General features: G+C 36.2%; 2 protein-coding genes across 7 annotated transcripts in view; one reads left to right on the forward strand and one right to left on the reverse strand.

The window, feature by feature from the left end:
- The first annotated feature begins 4,147 nt into the window (after positions 1 to 4,147).
- LOC117407043 (ubiquitin-associated domain-containing protein 2-like) overlaps positions 4,148 to 19,981 on the forward strand; it is a 101,117-nt gene continuing 85,283 nt past the window's right edge. For 5 of the 6 annotated variants that reach the window (XR_004545023.2, XR_004545022.2, XM_034011582.2 and 2 more), the window contains exons 1-4: positions 4,185 to 4,373; positions 7,259 to 7,386; positions 7,960 to 8,079; positions 8,482 to 8,588. Coding sequence is in view for 4 of the 6 variants with exons in the window: in XM_034011582.2 (XP_033867473.1) it covers positions 4,343 to 4,373; positions 7,259 to 7,386; positions 7,960 to 8,079; positions 8,482 to 8,588 (386 nt within the window). In the remaining 2 variants the exon portion in view is untranslated. The other variant, XM_059029049.1, reaches the window with a different exon arrangement.
- LOC117407044 (N-arachidonyl glycine receptor-like) lies at positions 10,500 to 14,112 on the reverse strand. Its single transcript, XM_034011584.3, has 2 exons — positions 13,987 to 14,112; positions 10,500 to 12,216 (listed from the first exon to the last, which is right to left on the reverse strand). The coding sequence occupies exon 2, from the start codon at positions 12,169 to 12,171 to the stop codon at positions 11,194 to 11,196; it is 978 nt and encodes a 325-aa protein (XP_033867475.1). The 5' UTR covers positions 12,172 to 12,216; positions 13,987 to 14,112; the 3' UTR covers positions 10,500 to 11,193.

Raw genomic sequence — 19,981 nt, forward strand, 5'->3', positions numbered from 1 at the left:
CCAGGGCGACTTACAGTTGATACAAAATATTGCATTACAAAATATCACATTACAGATAAGAGCAGTTATAAAATACAATAAAGTTAGTAGCAAATAAGAGTAAAATACAGTAAATAATTACGTCTGAGAGCAATTTTTGACTAAGTGCAGGTAAACTTATATTACTAATATTACTTACTGTTACATTGTAATAATACTAATACTAATATTATTTGTGAATATTGTCAGAACAAAATGTACATTTAACAATGCAATGTAATATGCAATATACTGTACATTACATACTGTATATTGTTGCGATACTGACAGCAAAGGCAACATGATGTGTTTCTTTAAACTTTAGTATGCTCTTCGTATTTTAATCTGTCTTCTAAACCATATATATATATATATATATATATATATATATATATATATATATATATATATATATATAGTAGAAATCTAAAAAACAGATACATAGTATTTTTTTTTCAGGCGGCAAAAATGTACTTTAAAAAATTTTACTTATTGAAATATTATCTGTTCACGAACAATAAGCCTTTGTTTTTCTCACAATACAAATGGCCAGTTTCAGCACAATACCCTAAAGGCTGTCATGTTATCTGTATCTGAATCTGCATGCCTCCAGGTTCAGAGACAATAACAGATAGTTTCCTTGCTATAGAATTGTGTGACTTTCTGCTTATCCAGGCCATTGTAAAATGCAGAGGAATGTAGAGACATGGGCTGGTGTTTTTATTTTTTTTTAAATTCAGAACTTGTTAAGGTTCCTATAGCCTTCTCACTAAAACTAATCATGTCATGGATGTTGTGAGCTTTGAGATGCACACTAGAGCAATGTTTGCTGCAATACAGTAGGTAGGATGTAAGCAGAAACAATAATAGAACATGTAGATTTTTTAAAGCATATTTTCAAGATAATTGATCAAATCCAAATGTTCTGCCTATTATTTTATTTTATTATTATTTTTGTATCTGATTATTTCCCAGCGCATGTGATGGTGGAGATTTTGGGGTTGTGCCATTTGGATAGAGTCCAAGTCCAAAGAAATGTTGGAAGTTTTAACTTGTGTTTAGAGACATGATTTCATTACACGTGGATGTTTTTAGGAAGCAGCCAGTCTGGCAACATTGAACACAGTAAAGGCGACCCTCCTGAGGAAAATACTATGTACATATGGAAATCGTATATACAATACATGGCTGACTTGTAAGAATTCAGATGGGCAGTGTAAAAGCTTATTGAATGATTTGATTAAGTTTAGAACAAATGGTCCAGAAGCAAATTACAGTATCTGCAATATCAATAAAGCGCAATCAAAATTTAAATGTGTTTCCGTTTACAATGACACACTGAAAACCACTTATCTTTCACAATTAAAGTGTGTGAGTAGCTGCCTCAGGGTCTACTGTTTCTGCTGATGTCAGTAGGATTGGGTGTTAACTGTGTTTCCCATGTGAATCAAGTAATCTCTGCTCAAATGCCTGTGTTCAGGCTTACACATCACTGAATATGGGGCAGGTTGTATTACTTTTAAGTATGACATTGCTAACAAGATTTTCTGGTGACAACAGGCAAAATATGTTAAAACATGCAACTCCTAAAGTCAGAGAGCCCACAGTCATATGCTATAATGTCTGCAAAGGAAGTATTAGAGCAGTGGGCAAAATAAAACAAGATTGTGAGATTGTTGTGTTATTATAGGATAGGTACTTAATGACTTTAAGAAATGAAGGCTTATCATAGACACTGTCATAAAATCTCATGTCCTTGGCAGCAATGTCAACTTCTAACACCACCATGTAAATGCAGGGATTTGTTCAACAGAGAAAAAGTGTCCTCTCGTTCTACATGTTCCTTATTATGATACTCCAAATGGACAAATGCAAGACCTAAAGGTGTGAACATGGATTTTGTAATCCTACAGCAATTTGCCCTGCCTGTTGTAAAAAAAAAAAAATAGTGCTGAGACAATGGCACCACCTACTGTAGCTAACAAAATCGACAGCCTGCAAATAGAAAACAAACAAGAAATTCTGCCAGGAAATAAATAAATAAATAAATAAATAAATAAAAACCTGCAGCAGTGACTCATCAATTCAGCTTCCAAAATTAGTCTGATACCATTCTTAAACTAAGTAGTGAATTCCACTATGGTGTTTGGGAGTGGTGGTTATCTTACAAATATGACCTCCAAAAATGTCTACAAATGGAAATAAAGTGACTATGCAATATACCAATAGCTGTAGTTAGATCATTTGAAATTATTTGTGTAGAAATAGAAACTACAGTACAGTACTGTAATTGTAAAGATATTTATTTATTTATTTATTTATTTTTATTATTAGTGTCGTTTTTCCTCCCAAAACTTTAAACTGCTGTTCACACGCAGTGTAAGCAATCAACATGAAACTTAGCAGGTATCATCCCGTGTAGATTACAGTTCAGATGCAAAAAAAATTGCCTTTCAGAATCTTCTTTTTAGAAACCGGTGAACCGATCTGAAACTTCGCATACGTCATCAGCAACCAAACTTGCTTCAAATTTGCGAAGCAGAAGTTGCTGCTATAAATTTTACTATCAAAATGGCTGCCACCAAATTCGCCAAAACGTGCCCCAAACATCAAACTGCTTCTGTTTTCAAACCATTTAACCAACTTAACTTGGTAGGCATCATCCTGGGAACAAGGGAATTCAAATATAGCAAAATGGTATTCTTTTGTAAAAACAAGATGGCCACCAGACCTACATTCCATTCTTAAATTTAAAACTGCTTCAGTTGAACACAGTTTAATTGATTAACTCCAAAGCTGACAAGCATCATCCCTGTGTCAATACAACTGACTTTTTGACTGTTTCAAAAATGGTGTTTGTGCGTAAACCAATATGGCCACCTGACGCATTTCTTTAAAAACCTTCCAGAATCTTTGGTCAAATGTAAAACTAGCTTATAACTCCTTACAAAGTGGAGATAGGTTAATGGTTACTATGGAACACATATAGGAAACCATATGTGCTCTATTATTATTATTATTTATTTCTTAGCAGACGCCCTTATCCAGGGCGACTTACAATTGTTACAACATATCACATTATACATTATTTACAGATATCACATTATTTTTACATACAATTACCCATTTATACAGTTGGGTTATTACTGGAGCAATCTAGGTAAAGTACCTTGCTCAAGGGTACAACAGCAGTGTCCCCCACTGGGGATTGAACCCACAACCCTCCAGTCAAGAGTCCAGAGCCCTAACCACTACTCCACACTGCTGCCCTATCCAAAAATCACCTTGCCTGTGACCTTTGACCTCTCTAAGGTCACATGTAAAACTAGCTTATAACTCCTTACAGTGCAAATAGGGTTATGGTTTACTCTACAACACACTTAGGAACCCATATATGCTCTATTCAAAAATTACCTTGATCGTGACCTTTGACCTCTCCTTAAGGTTAAATGTAAAATTAGTTTATAACTCCTTACAGTGTGTAGATAGGGTCATGATTGCTATGGTGTTTAAAGTTTTAAAGCATTGTGAAATAATGAACTAATGCAGTATTTTGAATTAAAACTGCTCCATAAAACTGATCTGTTGCTGACACTTGTGCTGCAATACTACAGCTTGCCAAAATTTCCAACTGGTACTCAGCTTGGAAGCCGTAAAACTGCCTGGCAGTTCTAGTTATTATTATTATTATTATTATTATTATTATTATTATTATTATTATTATTATTGCTGTTGTTGTTATTATTGGGTTTACATTTGAAAAACATATACTATTATTTACAGTGTTTTATTTAAACATACCTTAAATACATTTTGAATGGTTTGCTTGGGTGAAATAATACAACATGCAAAATGTAGTCTATTTAGTGTTTTAAAAACCTTTCCAATTATGCGGTTAAGTATTTAAGTTTTCATTTTGTTCTTTCACCAATTGTTATTTGTTCTAGAATTGTACAGTCTAGTTGAGATGCATATTGGTCATATATAATGAAATATAGTTTTACATGTTTTTTTGTGAAAATGTATTCACACGTTTATCATCAAAGTTTGCTTATTCAATTTAAAAAAAAAAAGAAAAAAATCTGCAGTTAAGACAGGACTTGTTTCTTAGAGATGCACATTCGATCTATGGGTGGCGGTATTGAGTGGCTGTTTAAAAGGTTTGTCCCTTCTCGACCACCTTACCCTGTAACCTTTTCCCTTGTCACCGATTTTTTTAATTTATTTTTTAATTTTAACTTTTATTTTAAATCTTCATTACACGATGCTTCATTTCTGCAGAATTGTTTACACCGGTTGACCGTCTTTGCTGCTATACAGTAACATGTTTACCACTACCGGATCAACGGGGCTCTGTGAGTTATTTTTAATTAATTATTTTTATTACAGTATATTTTACTAATTTAACTAATTTGATCAAGGTGATCTGCAATTTCAGCAACGTGCTACTGTTGCAGTGTGTTGGCCTATACAACCATGCTTTTATTTTGGCAAATTAATTAACGTTTATTTAATTCTGCTACAGCAGGCTGTCGTTCCTCGTATTAACATTACAAGTGGCAAGGCAAGTAGACCGACAATTTCACCAATAATATAATTAAACGACTTTAGAGTAAAACAAGTTCAGAAGCAGCTTCAGTTTGTTGATTTAGATATAGCATTTCTGGCGTGCCCACCGCAAATGGTAAAGCACACAACAATTCTTAAAATACAGCTAACTTAAACACTGAATTGAAAGTAAGACACGTTTGAGAAGTACCTTTTTTTAAAGTTTGCTTTGTAGTTTTGGCTACTACTAGTAAGGTCTATAAATATGACTTCCGTGTTTTATTTTAATGTATTATACGAGAGGCAAATGTCCCGAGCTGTAGAGAGGGCTTACATGCATACTGCGTATGTTGGTGCCATGGTGATGATGTATGTTCACTGCGCTACTAATGTAATGGTGTACAGTATTATACAGAAACAAACAACATCAAAACTTTTGCATTTGCCCCAAAACACTTGGACCAAAAAACATCTAGGTACAGTGCATATCACTAGTGTGGACAACAGCTGATAAAATATGGTTTCTTCATTTCGAATATGCAATGAGATTTTCTGCTGTGTACTTGTACGCAATATGTATTGGTCAGTTACAAGTGTTAAAAAGTAGAATGCAGATTTTCCAGCATTTAGTAGTGTTGTGTGACAGGCATTGGTGTGCTGTTCTTGTATATCAAAAAGCCTGAGGAGATGCACTTTGTTGAAGGTTTTGGTCATTTAAATCCAGCTATATCAGGCCTGAAGCAGATGAGGCCACCGGTACATGCTTGCTGGTAGTTCTTTTGACTACTTTACAGTCAGTACTGTATAACTGAAAAGGATGCCTGTAAGTAATACATTTAGAGTCTCAATTCTTGCAGTAACCAACCTGTAAGGGAAACCAAACTATCTATGTAGGAATCTCTGAAAAGGTTAAATCTTCACAATGGCTTTTGGGGAAAATACTTCAAGATTAATCAGTAGTAGTTACTCAGAAAAGTGAATATTTTAAGTGCAGGTGTTGTATGTATTACAGTACTGGAGAAAGTGCACCCTAGACATAAACAATACCCAAGGAATTTGACTGGCATTGCTGCATGATATTTTAGTCACTGCCTGGAGCATGTAGTGTTACATAGTCTTATGAAATGCGTTGAAACTTTGCATGCCCTTTAATTAACTGAGCTCTAAGTGAAATTTAACAAAAGTTGCCATGTTCAAAAAAGGTACAAAACATGTTCTCATACCCATCTGAAAATATTAACGGATAACTTCAAAACCCCATCAGAATTCTAAGGTAAAACTAAGAAACAAAGTCAAGTAGAACGTTTCGAGTAGTGCCTGCTTCACTGTACCGAAAATAAATCACTATGTTAATTGTTTTGCCAAAAAGTCCTACATAAATCCTACATTTTTAATTGTGGTAAATAGTCTAAATACTGTATGAGGCCTACTTTTGCATAACTGTCATAATTATAACTGTTGACTTGAATGGGAGCAAATACTAGAAAAAATGTACAGCACACCATATTATAATTAATTTTGATGTCTATTTTTAGCATTCATATCTGCTTATTTTGTTAAATAATGTCCATCATGTTTATTAGGTGGAGCTATAACAATTTGTGTAATAGAAAAAGCAAACCACTTTGTGGAACAGTTTGCATGGAGGTGGTGGAGTGTGTACTGGTACTAAAAGGGTTTGAGGTTACAGTTAGTTATGTGACTTTCCTCTCTTTGTTTTATAAATACACAGTGCTTGTTAATGTGGTCTTCATATAGCACACTGTTCTGTATGTAACACTAGCTGAAGTACCCGGCATTGCCCGGGGAAATTCAATATTTCAGTATTTCATGCATGACAAATTGGGGAACGGTAGCCTTATGGTTTCCTATAAGTTACCGATCTTGGGTGTCACACAATGAGCTCGGACCCCTTTCTTTTTTTTTTTTTTTACTTTATTATTTTGGGGGGGGGGGGGGGGGGGGGTTGTTGTTTTTATTTATTTTTTTGGTTTTGTGGGTTTCTTTAATTTGAGATACATGGCTACAGTAGTGATCCAGCAATGGGGTTACTAAATAAAGTACCCTGGAGGTCAACATTGTGGATCCAAAACATAGCTCTCGACCTTCCCCTGAATGAAAGAGGAGGCCATGCAAAGTTTGATTGCACTGGCTCCTGCGGGGTCCGAATGCATAAAGGAACAGACAGACAGACAAACTTTCGTCTTTATATATTAAGATTCTTACAGAAGACCTACATTGGCAGCACTTGATATGTTTCCATTGCTTTACCATGATGTATGAACAGAGGACCAATGACATGGGTGTTTGTTTTCTTTTCACAAGGCCTTTATAAGTGCTGTTTGCTATTAACACACCCTCAGGCCAAAAACCCACCTTTGGGAGAAATTATTTTTCGCATTAAGACAGTTGCCCACCTTGTCAAAGAACTATAAGTCACTGTTAAAAACAAACAAACCAAAAAAAACCTTTGATACTAGTATAAATGTCACAGGGAACAATAGGTTGTGTGAGAACTACACATTGACTGAATCATTTTCATGCAATTCAATAAAACTGTTCCAACACATTTCCAGTCCCTTTGGTGACTGGTTAATTTAGGTTTCATTGCACTATACTGTAACGTACAGTATCAGTGGTCATATTCTGGCAAATAAAACTCAGTGATATTTGTTTCTTTTCCATCTTTCAGATAAAGCCCCCTTTTCTAAAAGCCTGCTGATCATCCCAAGTGCCCTAGCCTTTTTGTTAGCAGTGCCATTCTCACAGTACAAGAGCCTTTTTATGTATAACCTGCACACAATCAAACAAGAATTTCAGGTACAGTAAGAGTCAATTAACTTTATCAGTGTATTTGTTGCCTAATGTAACTTTCTTTTGTACATAATATACTATAGGTGTTTTTTTCAAACATACAATATGTTCAATTGTGACAAAAATAATAATGCATTCATGTGGATGGTTATTATGTTTTCAGTTGTATTTTTTTCAGAATTATCTAAAATATCCATTTAAAGTACTTTCATATAACTTTTACTACTGCTTAAAAGGAAGAATGACTGCATTTCTGAAAGCATGCCTTCTCCTACCAGCATACAGTAGGGGGTTATTGTGCAGAAGGAGTTGCATGCTACAGTATATCATGCATTTTAACAGTCTTGCTTGTGTGATAAAGAAGTTTTGTCTGCATACAGTACAACAAAGTATTTAATACCAGTACATTCAGAATGTATGTTAGATACTGTACACTGTCTCTATGAAACCTACCATTATGAGGGAATTGAAAAAATATCTAATAATTCACTTATCATTTCTGCCATAACATTTTTTGTGCTATGTATATAAAATAAAATGGAAAGATTAAACTATATTCCTGCCCTTGTTATGTTTCAGATCTGGAGGTTAATATGCGGAAGGTGTATTTGCCTGGACCTGACAGATGCATTCTGCAGCAGCCTCCTTATCTACAATTTCAGGATTTTTGAAAGACGATATGGCAGCAGGAAATTTGCAGTATGTATTGTTTTGTTATCTGTTTGAAAAATTATGCTTTGAACAAAGCTTTGTGCTTACATTTTTTGATGTGTATAGCCTACATTTTTTATTTTTATATATATATATTTTTTATAAATGTAGTCATTGCATCCTGCATCCTTTTATCTTTTTAATAAAATATGGCTCACATAGGCAGATTGTGTCTAGAAGAAGGGGAGTAGGAAGCGGCCTGTGGCCTTGCAGCTAAAATCACTTACTGTGTAGTTTTAGGTACAGCACCTGATTCCTTAGCACTGTATCTTTCCTCCAACGGTGATGGAAGGTTTTTAAATATTCAGTGAAAAGCTTTTGTTGATAAAGATACATGTATGTTTGAAACTGGTTTCAACATGACCTGATCCTCCTGGTTCCTCTTTGCAGTCATTCTTATTGTGCTCTTGGGTTTTCTCTGCCTTATTCGACACCCTGCTTGTTGAAGCTCTGCACTACGCATGTGATGTGAAAGTGAATGTCCTACCATCGGGGCTGTAAGTTGTCTGATTATTTTACCCTTTAAATAACATACAGTGCCTTGCATAAGTATTCACCCCCCCCTTGGACTTTTCCACATTTTGTAGTGTTACAACCTGGAATTAAAATCGATTTAATTGGGATTTTTACTATTTGATTTACACAACATACTTAACACTTTGAAGGTGCAAACTATTTTTTTATTGTGACACAAAAGTTAATTAAACAATAAAAAGACATTTGTTGGTTGCATAAGTATTCACCCCCCTGAGTCAATACTTGGTAGAAGCACCTTTGGCAGCAATTACAGCTGTGAGTCTTTTTGGGTAAGTCTCTACCAGCTTTGCACATCTGGATCCTGCAATTTTTGCCCATTGTTCTTGTCAAAATTGCTCTGTCAAGTTGGATGGGGACAGTTGGTGAACAGCAATTTTCAAGTCTTGCCACAGATTCTCAATCGGATTGCGGTCTGGGCTTTGACTGGGCCATTCTAAGACATTCAGGTTCTTGTTTTTAAACCACTCCAGTATAGCTTTGGCTGTGTGTTTAGGATCATTGCCCTGCTGGAAGGTGAACCTCCGCCCCAGTCCCAGGTCTCTTGCAGACTGAAACACTATATATGCTCTCTAACAAACTCTGGGGCCTTCCAGAAACAGGTGTATTTAATCTGAGATCAAGTGACACTTTAATTGCGCACAGGTGGACTCCATTCAACTATTTATGTGACTTCTGAAGGCAATTGGTTGCACCAGGGCTTATTTAGGGGTGTCACAGCAAAGGGGGTGAATACTTATGCAATCAAGACTTTTCAGTTTTTTATTTGTAAATAATTTTGAAAAATATGTACATTTTTTTCCCCACTTTGACATTATGGACTAGTTTGTGTAGATCAGTGACAAAAAATCCTAATTAAATCCATTTTAATTCCAGGTTGTAATAGTACAAAATGTGGAAAAGTCCAAGGTATTCATTCAGTATTCATTCAGTATTCATTAATGTTAGGAAAAGACCAGAGGCAGTTCTCTCTCTCTCTCTCTCTCTCTCTCTCTCTCTCTCTCTCTCTCTCTCTCTCTCTCATTCAAGTTTAATAATTTCTCTACCAAACCTAATCATCAGTAGCCCAACTAGTTACAGAGGTGATAGAAATGACAGCTGCATATCCCTTGTCATTTAAAAAAAAACACAAAAAAAAACTGTCACTTCAGAAATTCTGCTTTTTTGAGTCTTTTCAGAAGCAGACCCTGTACAAAGAAATTGTGTTTTTTTCTGAAATACAGTAGTTAGTAACCATGGTAAAGTGTGATTAAGCATAAACAGAAACAGAATGATAGAGAACATGCAAAGTAAGGCTATGTAGATGATAAAAAGTATCCCCTTGGTATACTGTAAAATGAAATACTGAGTTTCAGTCTTAAGGTTCTCATTACTTCACAAGCTGAGGTTAATTTTGCACAACTACTGTAGAAACCCAAAATGCACACACATTCTTCCACAGTATGTCATCTGATACCATATCCTGTACTGTGTGTTTTGTTACAAATCCAAAGTGCTACATTTTGCGTACAGTAAAATGTAATTATCATCTCAGTTCTTGAATATTTACCATGCATAAATAAAACCTTTTTGGTTGTGGTTAAATATTCACACGTTTGTGCTATGTTGTGTTTGATGGATGGAGTGTGCAGTTTAATTAAGATGGTAAATAAAAAGTGAGAAGTTGTGCACATGGTATTTCCAGATGCAGATCTGAGCTTGGGAATGTATTGTGTGGTGGGTAAATATCCCTGGTTACTGAGATGTACTCAAAGCTTACGTACGTATTTATGAAAATAAAGCTTTCACATGTTGTGCATCTTGAGAAATTGGGAATAGGCATTCCTTATCACAAGTTCTTCAGACTTAAGAATATAGGCGAAACAGACAGAACATAAGAAAGTTCACATTCGGCCCATCTTGCTCGTTTGGTTGTTAGTAGCTTATTGATCCCAGAATCTCATCAAGCAGCTTCTTGAAGGATCCCAGGGTGTCAGCTTCAACAACATTACAGCTTGTTTTACCTCGGGATAGATATAGGGCTGATGATTTTCAGTGCCAAACACAGAGTTCATTATTTGAAATGGAATTCTAAATGCTATGAGAAATAGCTTTTTTTTTGTATATAGCAAAAGGTACTAAGAAGTTGGTTGTTCTATTGTATGAGACTTCGGATGTGTATTACTGCTGTGCTAAACACATCATTTAGACAATAGTAAGATGTTTTACAGTGGCATGTTTCAAATTGGTCATATCAGTGTAAAAGTATTACAGTGATCAAAGTTTTAGGTAATGCAGGGTGTGAGTGGCTGTACTGCAGTAACCAACTAATAGGGTTTTGAATGTAGTAACTTTGCAGTAGCAGTGCTACAAAACACATTTTTTATAAATGCCATATTGCTGTATTAAAACTTACTATATCCCAAACTCCAATTCTCTATTGATGCGTATGAGAATGAACAAGACAGTGATCCAGAGCACAGCACAGATACACCAATGCCCACAGATCTCAAACAAGTTGACGCAAAGTGAAACAATATTTACAAATGATTAAAAAATGTAAATCAAAGATTTAAAAATGATGGACCTTTAAATCATTGCACTGTTAATGTTGCTGAGTGAACGGCTGCTGCCGGTGCGGAAACTCTTCCTTCTGACGCTGCGCAGGTAGTTGCGGTACAGAATGACACTGATGACTCGATCCTGGAATTGTTTTGACACTATGTAGTATAAGATAATATCAAGGCAGGTGCTCAGGTTCATAAGGAAGGTGGTGAAGGCCCCCCAGGCGCTGTAATCATTGCCACTGTTCTCCAGCAATTGGAAGACAAAGCAGATATGAAAGGGGACAAAGCAAACAATCACTTGAACAATCAGGGTGATGATGATCCTAATGGACTTTGTTTTCACCTTGGGCTTCAATTTGGAAGTCCGCCCGTGAATGAGGTTGTCGACGATGACTGAGTAGCATCCGATCATGATGAAAATAGGGACAAGAAAAAAGAAGATGAGACGGATGAAGTTCACGGGGTTGGAGTGTTTTAAGTGTATGATGTCACGCATTTTCAGGCAGGTGGTGAAGTTGGAAAAAGCGTCAGGGTCGTTTTCTGAAGTGAGCACTGGCACCGTGCTGCCCAGAGTCATTATCCAGACGCCAGCGCAGGAGATCACGGCTTTGCTTACATTCTTCAGCTCCTTGGAGTGCTTGGGCTGCACAATAGCCACGTATCGATCAGCGCTGATTAAAGCAAAAAGCCAGAGAGCGATGCAGGGATAAAAGACAGTCAGGGCGGCTGTCATCCGGCAGAAAATGTCTCCAAAGGGCCAGTAGTTCATGCCATAGTAAACCATGCGGAAAGGCAGAACCATAATAAAAATCAGGTCCACTAAGGCCACATTCATCATGTATACAGTCACAGAGTTTCTCTTCTTTGTGGTCAAGCCAAAGACCCATAATGCTGTGATGTTTACAATTATTCCAATTGTAAAAATAGAACTGTAGAAAACCAAGGCGGTTATTCTGTATTCGTTGGGCTCAGTTTCCTCAGACATAATACTGTAAGACATGTTGAAGCTTATTGTAGATGGTTCTGTTCACGACATGACCCTGCACTAGGAAGACAAAAAAAACAGGTATTATGTCTAAACAAAAACAGAAACCTGATATTTTAAGGGTCTACATTTTCTGTTTGTTATTTCTGTGGTTCCATTTTGTTGTTCTCACTGTACTTACTGAACCTCAATGATATGTGCAAGTCCAAACAGATAATTCATTTTTAATACTGGTAAAAACTGTTTTATAAGGATACATGAACAATGTATAACCACTGCAGCAATCAGAGCATCATGTCTAAACCTCATCGGAATGTAGCGAAGATATTGAGAAAGAATTCTAGTCAAAATGTTTGTTGTACTTTTTTGTCAAACTTTTGAGTTTCTTTCAGAACTTGACAGGAACAGCTATTTTTGAATACATCTTTGAGATGTAGCGTCACCAGTATAGAAAAATTGGGCCCAATTTCAAGATTTCAACAGCAGCATTGTGTAAAGTGCTTCAACTTGATTTTTATTCATAAACCTGATAACTAATGCTACTCCATTCCAATGCTATTATTTCTATTACAAAGAAAGATGTTATCTAACCGCACACTGAATGCATATTGCTGATTAAAAACAGACAACCCCTATCATAGGCAGGAAACAGCTCTGTTCTAGGCTAATTCATTTATGTGTGTGACTTGTGATTGCTAATGTAAGCGATGTGTTCAAATAGCAAAGACAGTAAAACCACCCTTAGTGTTCAGGTTGATAATTAGTAACTGGCTACTACAAGTGGTATTCTGTTTAATTTATGTTATAAAGTACATTGCTATAGATTATAATGCCACTGTGGTGCTGTAATAAATGGACAACATGTAATAGATCAGAGTAGAGGCTCCTTTACTGTAGCTCATCTGGTGAAGTTCTAGCTTTGGAGTCAAAAGCTGGTCATGGGCAACATTGTTCAATTTCAAGGCAAAGACAATAAATAACTGTTGTAGGCAGGAGCAGTCTGATTATTGTTCTAAGCAGTTTCTTGCAAGTTTAATACTAAAAAGTCCAGTAATTGCAATCCCACCCCACCCCTGCCCAAGCTTTACACAGAAGTGAAGTCAGTATTTTATAGGTTTCATTTTGATTCATGTTCAAATGTGTTGGGGAGTGTGAGTTGAGGGGGAGGGTGGTGTAAAAAATGTCTCTTCCACTGTGGGATGTTAATTGCCTTCAACACAAATGGTTGCCACTCTAAATTTCCAATCCTCAAGAAGATGTTTTTAATAATGTAATCAAATGCTTCCCAAAGGAAGACGGCAGATAATACAGCATTATGTATGAGTAAAAGCATATATTTACTACTATATGTTTAACATTAGGTATAAACAGTGAATCAAATACTGTTGTGTTATGAGTCTTCCACTTGTGTTATGATTTTTGTTTTTTATTTTATAGTTTATATTCACTGGTTTGTGGCTAGCTTTAGAATGTATTCTAAAATCTGGTAGCAGATTGTCATTCAGAAACTGACTGTAGTCATCAATCCACATTAAAACCGACTGAGACAGAACACAAAGAAAATGTGAATACGTAAAATTGTATTGTCTAACAATAACTTAATAAGATAACAATAACTTAAAACAATAAATTAATAGGAAAATAAGTAAGCATTTGTCTCAGCTAATTTCTTCTTCAGTGCACTGATAGTTACTGTAACATCAGAAATTGGATCACATTTAGCTTCCTTAGCTTTAAAAACCAGACCCCTCGTGTCTCTAGTAATTCACATTGTGTTGAAATGATAAAGCAGCCATTTCTTACCTTAAGGGTTTTTTTTTTTTTACTTACCGAACAGTGAAATGCACATCGGAATGTCTTCAGAAGATGTATGTTAAGTTCCCCCTGTACCTACTCAAAGTGCAGTAGTACAAAAGAATAACACAAAAAGTATGAGGAAGTGATGCTAGTGGATATTTCGAGCAGTCAATCTGTTACTGTGGCTTCTTTGCAGCCCCTGTGTTTCCTTCCAGTTCTTTTAAGATGTGTGGAACAAAAGTTAGATAAAACTAATTGCATTCATCAGTCCAAAAACATATTTCATGTTTGATTTCTGTTTTTATGGTGTACATTTTAAAAGAAATAGCTAGTTCGGACTGTGGAAATCCCCTCTTGTGGTGAGCAGTAAAGAACACTGGCCAGTGGACAAAATACTGCAGAAGCAGAAATCTTTAATTGTGAACAGGAAATACCTTTTTCAGATATTGCTATACAAAAAAAGAAAAAAAAAAGAAAAAAAAACACATACCAAAAAGATGTTTGCCATTATACATCTTTTTCAATTATACTTCTGTCTGAAAACCACAAACAAACAAAATAGTTATCTTTTTTCACTTTAGACTGGAAACCATGGGTCGTATTTAATCCGGCTCGTATCTAAATTCATCTGCCTTTTAAATCATTAAATAGTTTCCTTCCTTTTAAATAAAGATACGTGCACTACTAGAGGTTTTTTAATAACCTTGCTACACAAATGTCCCACAAATATATCTAAATCAAGTACTGTTTAAAATAGGTCTCTCTCCCTGTCATCTGACTAATTAGATAATGCTTGTATTGGTTTGTGTATAAAAAGTACTTGATAAGGCAGTGTGTAGATACTGTGTATAGAGCTGGGAGATACATTTAAATCAACAAAGCTACTAAAGTCTGTGAGTGCAACTGTGGGTGCGCTTGCATTTCTGATTAACGATTGAGAAATACATTTACAGGAAGAGGAACATTTAGTTTCAACTGAGTCTGTGAAACCCCCTGAAGAAAAATAGGGTACCATTTTGAAAATATAAAGAAATGCAAGTGAAACTTAAGAGTTTTATAATTGTTTTGCAAAGTGCTTGCTGTCACAACAACAACACATTTAATGTATCTGTCACCTTGCTGTGGCACCTTCAGGATCTTTAAAATATTTGTTTTAAAAACTCAACAATAATACTAAAAACAAGCAGGTCAGCAAAATATCTGATAAGTTGAGAATCGGACAAAAGGCTTTACAAGACTGTGGTTTCTTATAATAAGATTGCAGGGATGTTTGGAAGAGTACAGGCAGTTAACTGTTTGCTCCCTGCAATATCAGGGCCATGTGGCAAAGTGGCTGAGTGGATGCAGGTGCAGGGGTGATGCAGTCGGGTAATGAAACACACAGAGATTTGTAATCCTGTTTGGAAAGGACTTTATTTTCTTTTTATCCAGGTCTGGTGACCAAAACAATACTCCCCCGGCAATACACAACAATGTGTACTGCACGGGGTAGACAATAACAGGATTACAGTCCCAAATAATAAACATGATATTCACCCCACAATAATACATACATGGTCACCAGTCCTGGGTGCGTGCAGTAGTGCTCGTGGTGGGTGATACAAGTTTATTTAGTAACAGTGGTGAAGTGATGTTCTGGCTTAGTGCTGGCCCTTGGCGACAGCTGCAGAAATGTGTTTAGCCGTCTAGTAATATAACAAACAAGACAATTACAAACAAACAAAACACAACACTCACAATACTGTTTCTCACAGGGCCTCTCTCAGTCCTTCTTGGTTCTATTTTAAACCAAACCAAATGCTGTCACACATGACCCCTTGGTTAACGAGTGCAACCGTGTGGAGGGCAGCAGTGTGGAGTAGTGGTTAGGGCTCTGGCCTCTTGACTGGAAGGTCGTGGGTTAAGTCCCACATGGGGGACATTGCTGCTGTACCCTTGAGCAAGGTACTTTACCTAGATTGCTCCAGTAAAAACCCAACTGTATAAATTGGTAATTGTATGTAAAAAATAATGTGTGATATCTTGTAACAATTGTAAGTCACCCTGGATAAGGGCGTCGGCTAAGAAATAAATAATAATAATAATAATAATTATAATAATAACTGCCTCTCCAATCTGCGACTGCCATGTCGTTTCCCTTCCGGGTCAATGCGTTCTTGCAACGGAGTCTCGCCCCCTTCCAGGCTAGCCGACTTCCCTTGAACCCTATTATTGAATCATTTGGTCTGAGACCATATGTGCTTACGGATTTAACAGTAATGGTCACGGTATCCATGCTTAAGGAGAAGAAGTTTGGTTTTCAGGGAACTCTAAGGACTGTTCATTAAGAGATTTGTGTAGTTATTTCTTGGTGGGTGCAGTTACTTCCTAAACAGTCCTCAAGTAGATTGGGTGAAAAATTCTGATGCTGTATCTGATAACTTGTGTGTAAGAAGAGCATTGGCTTGTGTGACAGGTTGGCTCGAGCAGTGACATACCCAGACCAGGAAGCTGACAAAGAGACGCAGGCAGGTACTTGCGGGGTTGAAAGCGCTGGGGCATGCTTATTTATATAAACAAAATAAACAAACAAAAACAATGCTCGCAGAGCAAAATAAAAGGTTTAAACAAAACAAAGTCTCAAACACATAAAACAAACCGTACTAAGGTCAGGCTGGGCAGTCGCCTTCACTGATCCTAGAACACTATCATGCTGGTCCTTCCAGCACATGTTTGTTTTTCTCTCTTTTTACTTTTGTTTTGTTCTCTTTCAGCTCTCGCTCGCTCACGTTCCTCCTCCTTGAACACCCGCCCTGCTCAGCAAAATCTCCAGATTTTTATACATGTGACCATCTCCGGATTAGCAATAAATTACAATCTGGAGATGGCCACATTCTACATGAGAGTTTTTGCTCTGCGTGGCAGATAGCCAATTTATCTATAATCTCCAGCTGCTGTCCAGGCATTTTCACGAGGTGTCTGTCAGAGACGAGCTGCTAACTGCTAACAATCACCTCTGCCAGACCACATTTAACTGTACAATAATACATTTCAATTACAATACATTCACCCGTCTTTTTAAACCCAAACAATACTTTTTTTAAAATTATACAATACATCTACACAAACCATTCATTAAATACACCCATGAATTCACCCATTCTAATTATGTGCAGGGCTTTTCTTCTGCATCGCCACAGCTTGTTTCAGTGGAGACTTTTGAAGCTCTGATTTTAGACAACTGTATACATTTAAATGTGCTCCTAATGAAGCCAGGGAAAAGTAGTAGAAACTAAATCAATTGAATAAATGAGCAGTTATGTCTGTTTGCACACATTGCTTAACAGTATGTTAATTTATCTGTGGACTCTTTGCAGTATCTTAACTGCTCTGTAGACACTTTAGCTAAAGCCTCTTAAAGGCCTGACTATAAAAGTTGGATTAGAAAGAGCTTGGAGCAGAAGGCCACCTGTCTGTATATTTTACTTATCTTATTAACCACAGTGCATGCAGATGCATCTGCTTACCAAATCTGATTGAAAGATTACAGTTCAGTTACATTTGCTGTTGATTTTAGAATTTGCAGAAGTGGCCTTGTGTCTAAAGTTGGAACATCTCTTAGGATGGAAGGTTTGAATCCCAGTTCTGACAAGATTTTTAAAAAATGATTACAGTTTAAATGATATAAAAAAAGCAAAACAACAACACTACAAAATAGTGTTATCTTATCATAATACAGGGCTAGAAGTTTTTAAGGCAGTAATGAGGATTTGCTACCTGCCTGGAAAGTAGGTAGCAATATGGTCTTATTCGGTAGCGGTTTATTCGACTAATAACTATATATAAAAACAATTTTAAAAAATAAACACCTAACTACTGTTTTAAATAGACTGAATAACCCAAACCATCACATAGTAGGCCTATATTTAAATCGGAAAGTATTTATTGAAACCATCTTGTGCTCAACTAAGTAATGGAACTAATGCAATTCCTTGTCGAAATGTATTTTGTTTTATCCTTAAGTTCTACAAGAATGTAACCACAATTGTCATCTAAGCATTTGATATGCCATCAGTATGGTTAACCAGGTTGTTTCATTGATGCAAATTAAGTGGTACGCAATTATCCTCTATTCTGTCTTCAGTTGTTGACTAAGATTTCGAAAACTAACAAATCGTACACAGTTATAAAGACAACGATTTAAAAATAAATAAATAAAAAAATAGTAACGTGCCACATTATCATTGAATCCTACATTGTATGACCTTAAAAATTATAAGTTTACAACTGAGCTGTTTTGAAAATGAAAGCTAATTCCACCACAGTACCGCTACATTTAAAAGATTCATGTAACGTGTTATAAATATGTTTGCTTGCTCCCTGTCTTTTCACTGCATTTTTAAATGCTGTACAACTTTGAAGAAATGTAATTTTTAAAAAAAATTTAATTTATTTATTTCTTAGCAGACGCCCTTATCCAGGGCGACTTACAAGATATCACATTATTTTTACATACAATTACCCATTTATACAGTTGGGTTTTTACTGGAGCAATCTAGGTAAAGTACCTTGCTCAATGGTACAGCAGCAGTGTCCCCACCGGGGATTGAACCCCCAACCCTCTGGTCAAGAGTCCAGAGCCCTAACCACTACTCCACACTGCTGCCCTAAGAAGTAGTAACAGAATAGGGGATAAACCAAGATTTTTTTTAAAAAAAAGCAACATAAAAAAATAAGCTGAGTTCGTTTTATTAAACAGTGACATTAGTTAGCGAAGTGTGTAAGTTATAGTTTGATGGTGCAATATATATATATATATATATATATATAAATGATTTCCATTACACGAGAGTAGATGTTAAAACTTCATGCTGATTTGAACTCGGCTCTCGCCAAGATAAGCACCAACTAAGACGTAGCTTTACGTCTTAGCTATATATATATATATATATATATATATACACACACACACACACACAGTTGTAGTCAGAAGTTTACATACCCCAATGGAAATAATTATAGGAAAAGTCTTTTGTAGCAAAAGCTTTTGTGGATGAGGAAAAGATTCAAGAAATAGATGTCTGCAATTATTTATTTCAGCATTTTTTTTTTTTTTGCAAAACTCAAAAAATGCTAATTCAAAAGTATTCATACCATGACAAGTAAAATGAAATTAATATCAAGTTGAGGCACCTTTAGGACTAATAATGTACAAATTTGTTCCCGTTCATTCAAATTCCGAGGACTTCTCTTGTGCACAGCCTTCTTCAACGCATACCAAAGGTTCTCAATCGGATTTAGATCGTTACTTTGACTAGGCTATTCCAAAACCTTGATTTTATTCTTCTTTAACCATTCTGAAGTAGATTTTGATGTGTGCTTTGGATCCTTGTCGTGTAGAAACATCCAGTTGTGCTTTAAACCAAGTTTTCTAGCGGAGGGTTTCAGGTGATTGGCCAATATGTTTTGGTATGTTATGGTATCCATTTCATCATGTATTGGAGTTAAATTTCCTGTGCCATTAGAGGAAAAACAGCCCCATAGAAGGATATTAACAACTCCATGCTTAACAGTAGGTATGGTGTTCTTTTCTTTGTCCGCCTCACCAGACTTTCTCCAAGCGTAACGACTATCAGTGTGACCAAATAGTTCGATTTTTGTTTCATCACTTCACAAAACCTTTGACCAGAACTCATTCATCATTCAAATGCCGTTTTGTAAACTTCAAGCGATTATCCTTGTAATGTTTTCCTAAAGAGTGGCCTTTTTTCCTTGGCCTGCGACCATTGAGACCTTCACCATGCAATACACGACCTATGGATTGTTACTAACCTTCCTCACAATTCTTCTACTTGTTCTTGCTGAAAGAACCTTATATTATTTGTTTATTTAGCAGACACCTTTATCCAAGGTGACTTACAGAGACTAAGGTGTGCGAACTATGCATCAGCTGCAGAATCACCCGAAAGACGGAGCACAAGGAGGTTAATTGACTTGCTCAGGGTCACACAATGAGTCAGTGGCTGAGGTGGGATTTGAACCGGGGACT

The sequence above is a fragment of the Acipenser ruthenus genome, chromosome 8 (assembly GCF_902713425.1).
Source record: "Acipenser ruthenus chromosome 8, fAciRut3.2 maternal haplotype, whole genome shotgun sequence".
Classification (NCBI taxonomy): domain Eukaryota; kingdom Metazoa; phylum Chordata; class Actinopteri; order Acipenseriformes; family Acipenseridae; genus Acipenser; species Acipenser ruthenus.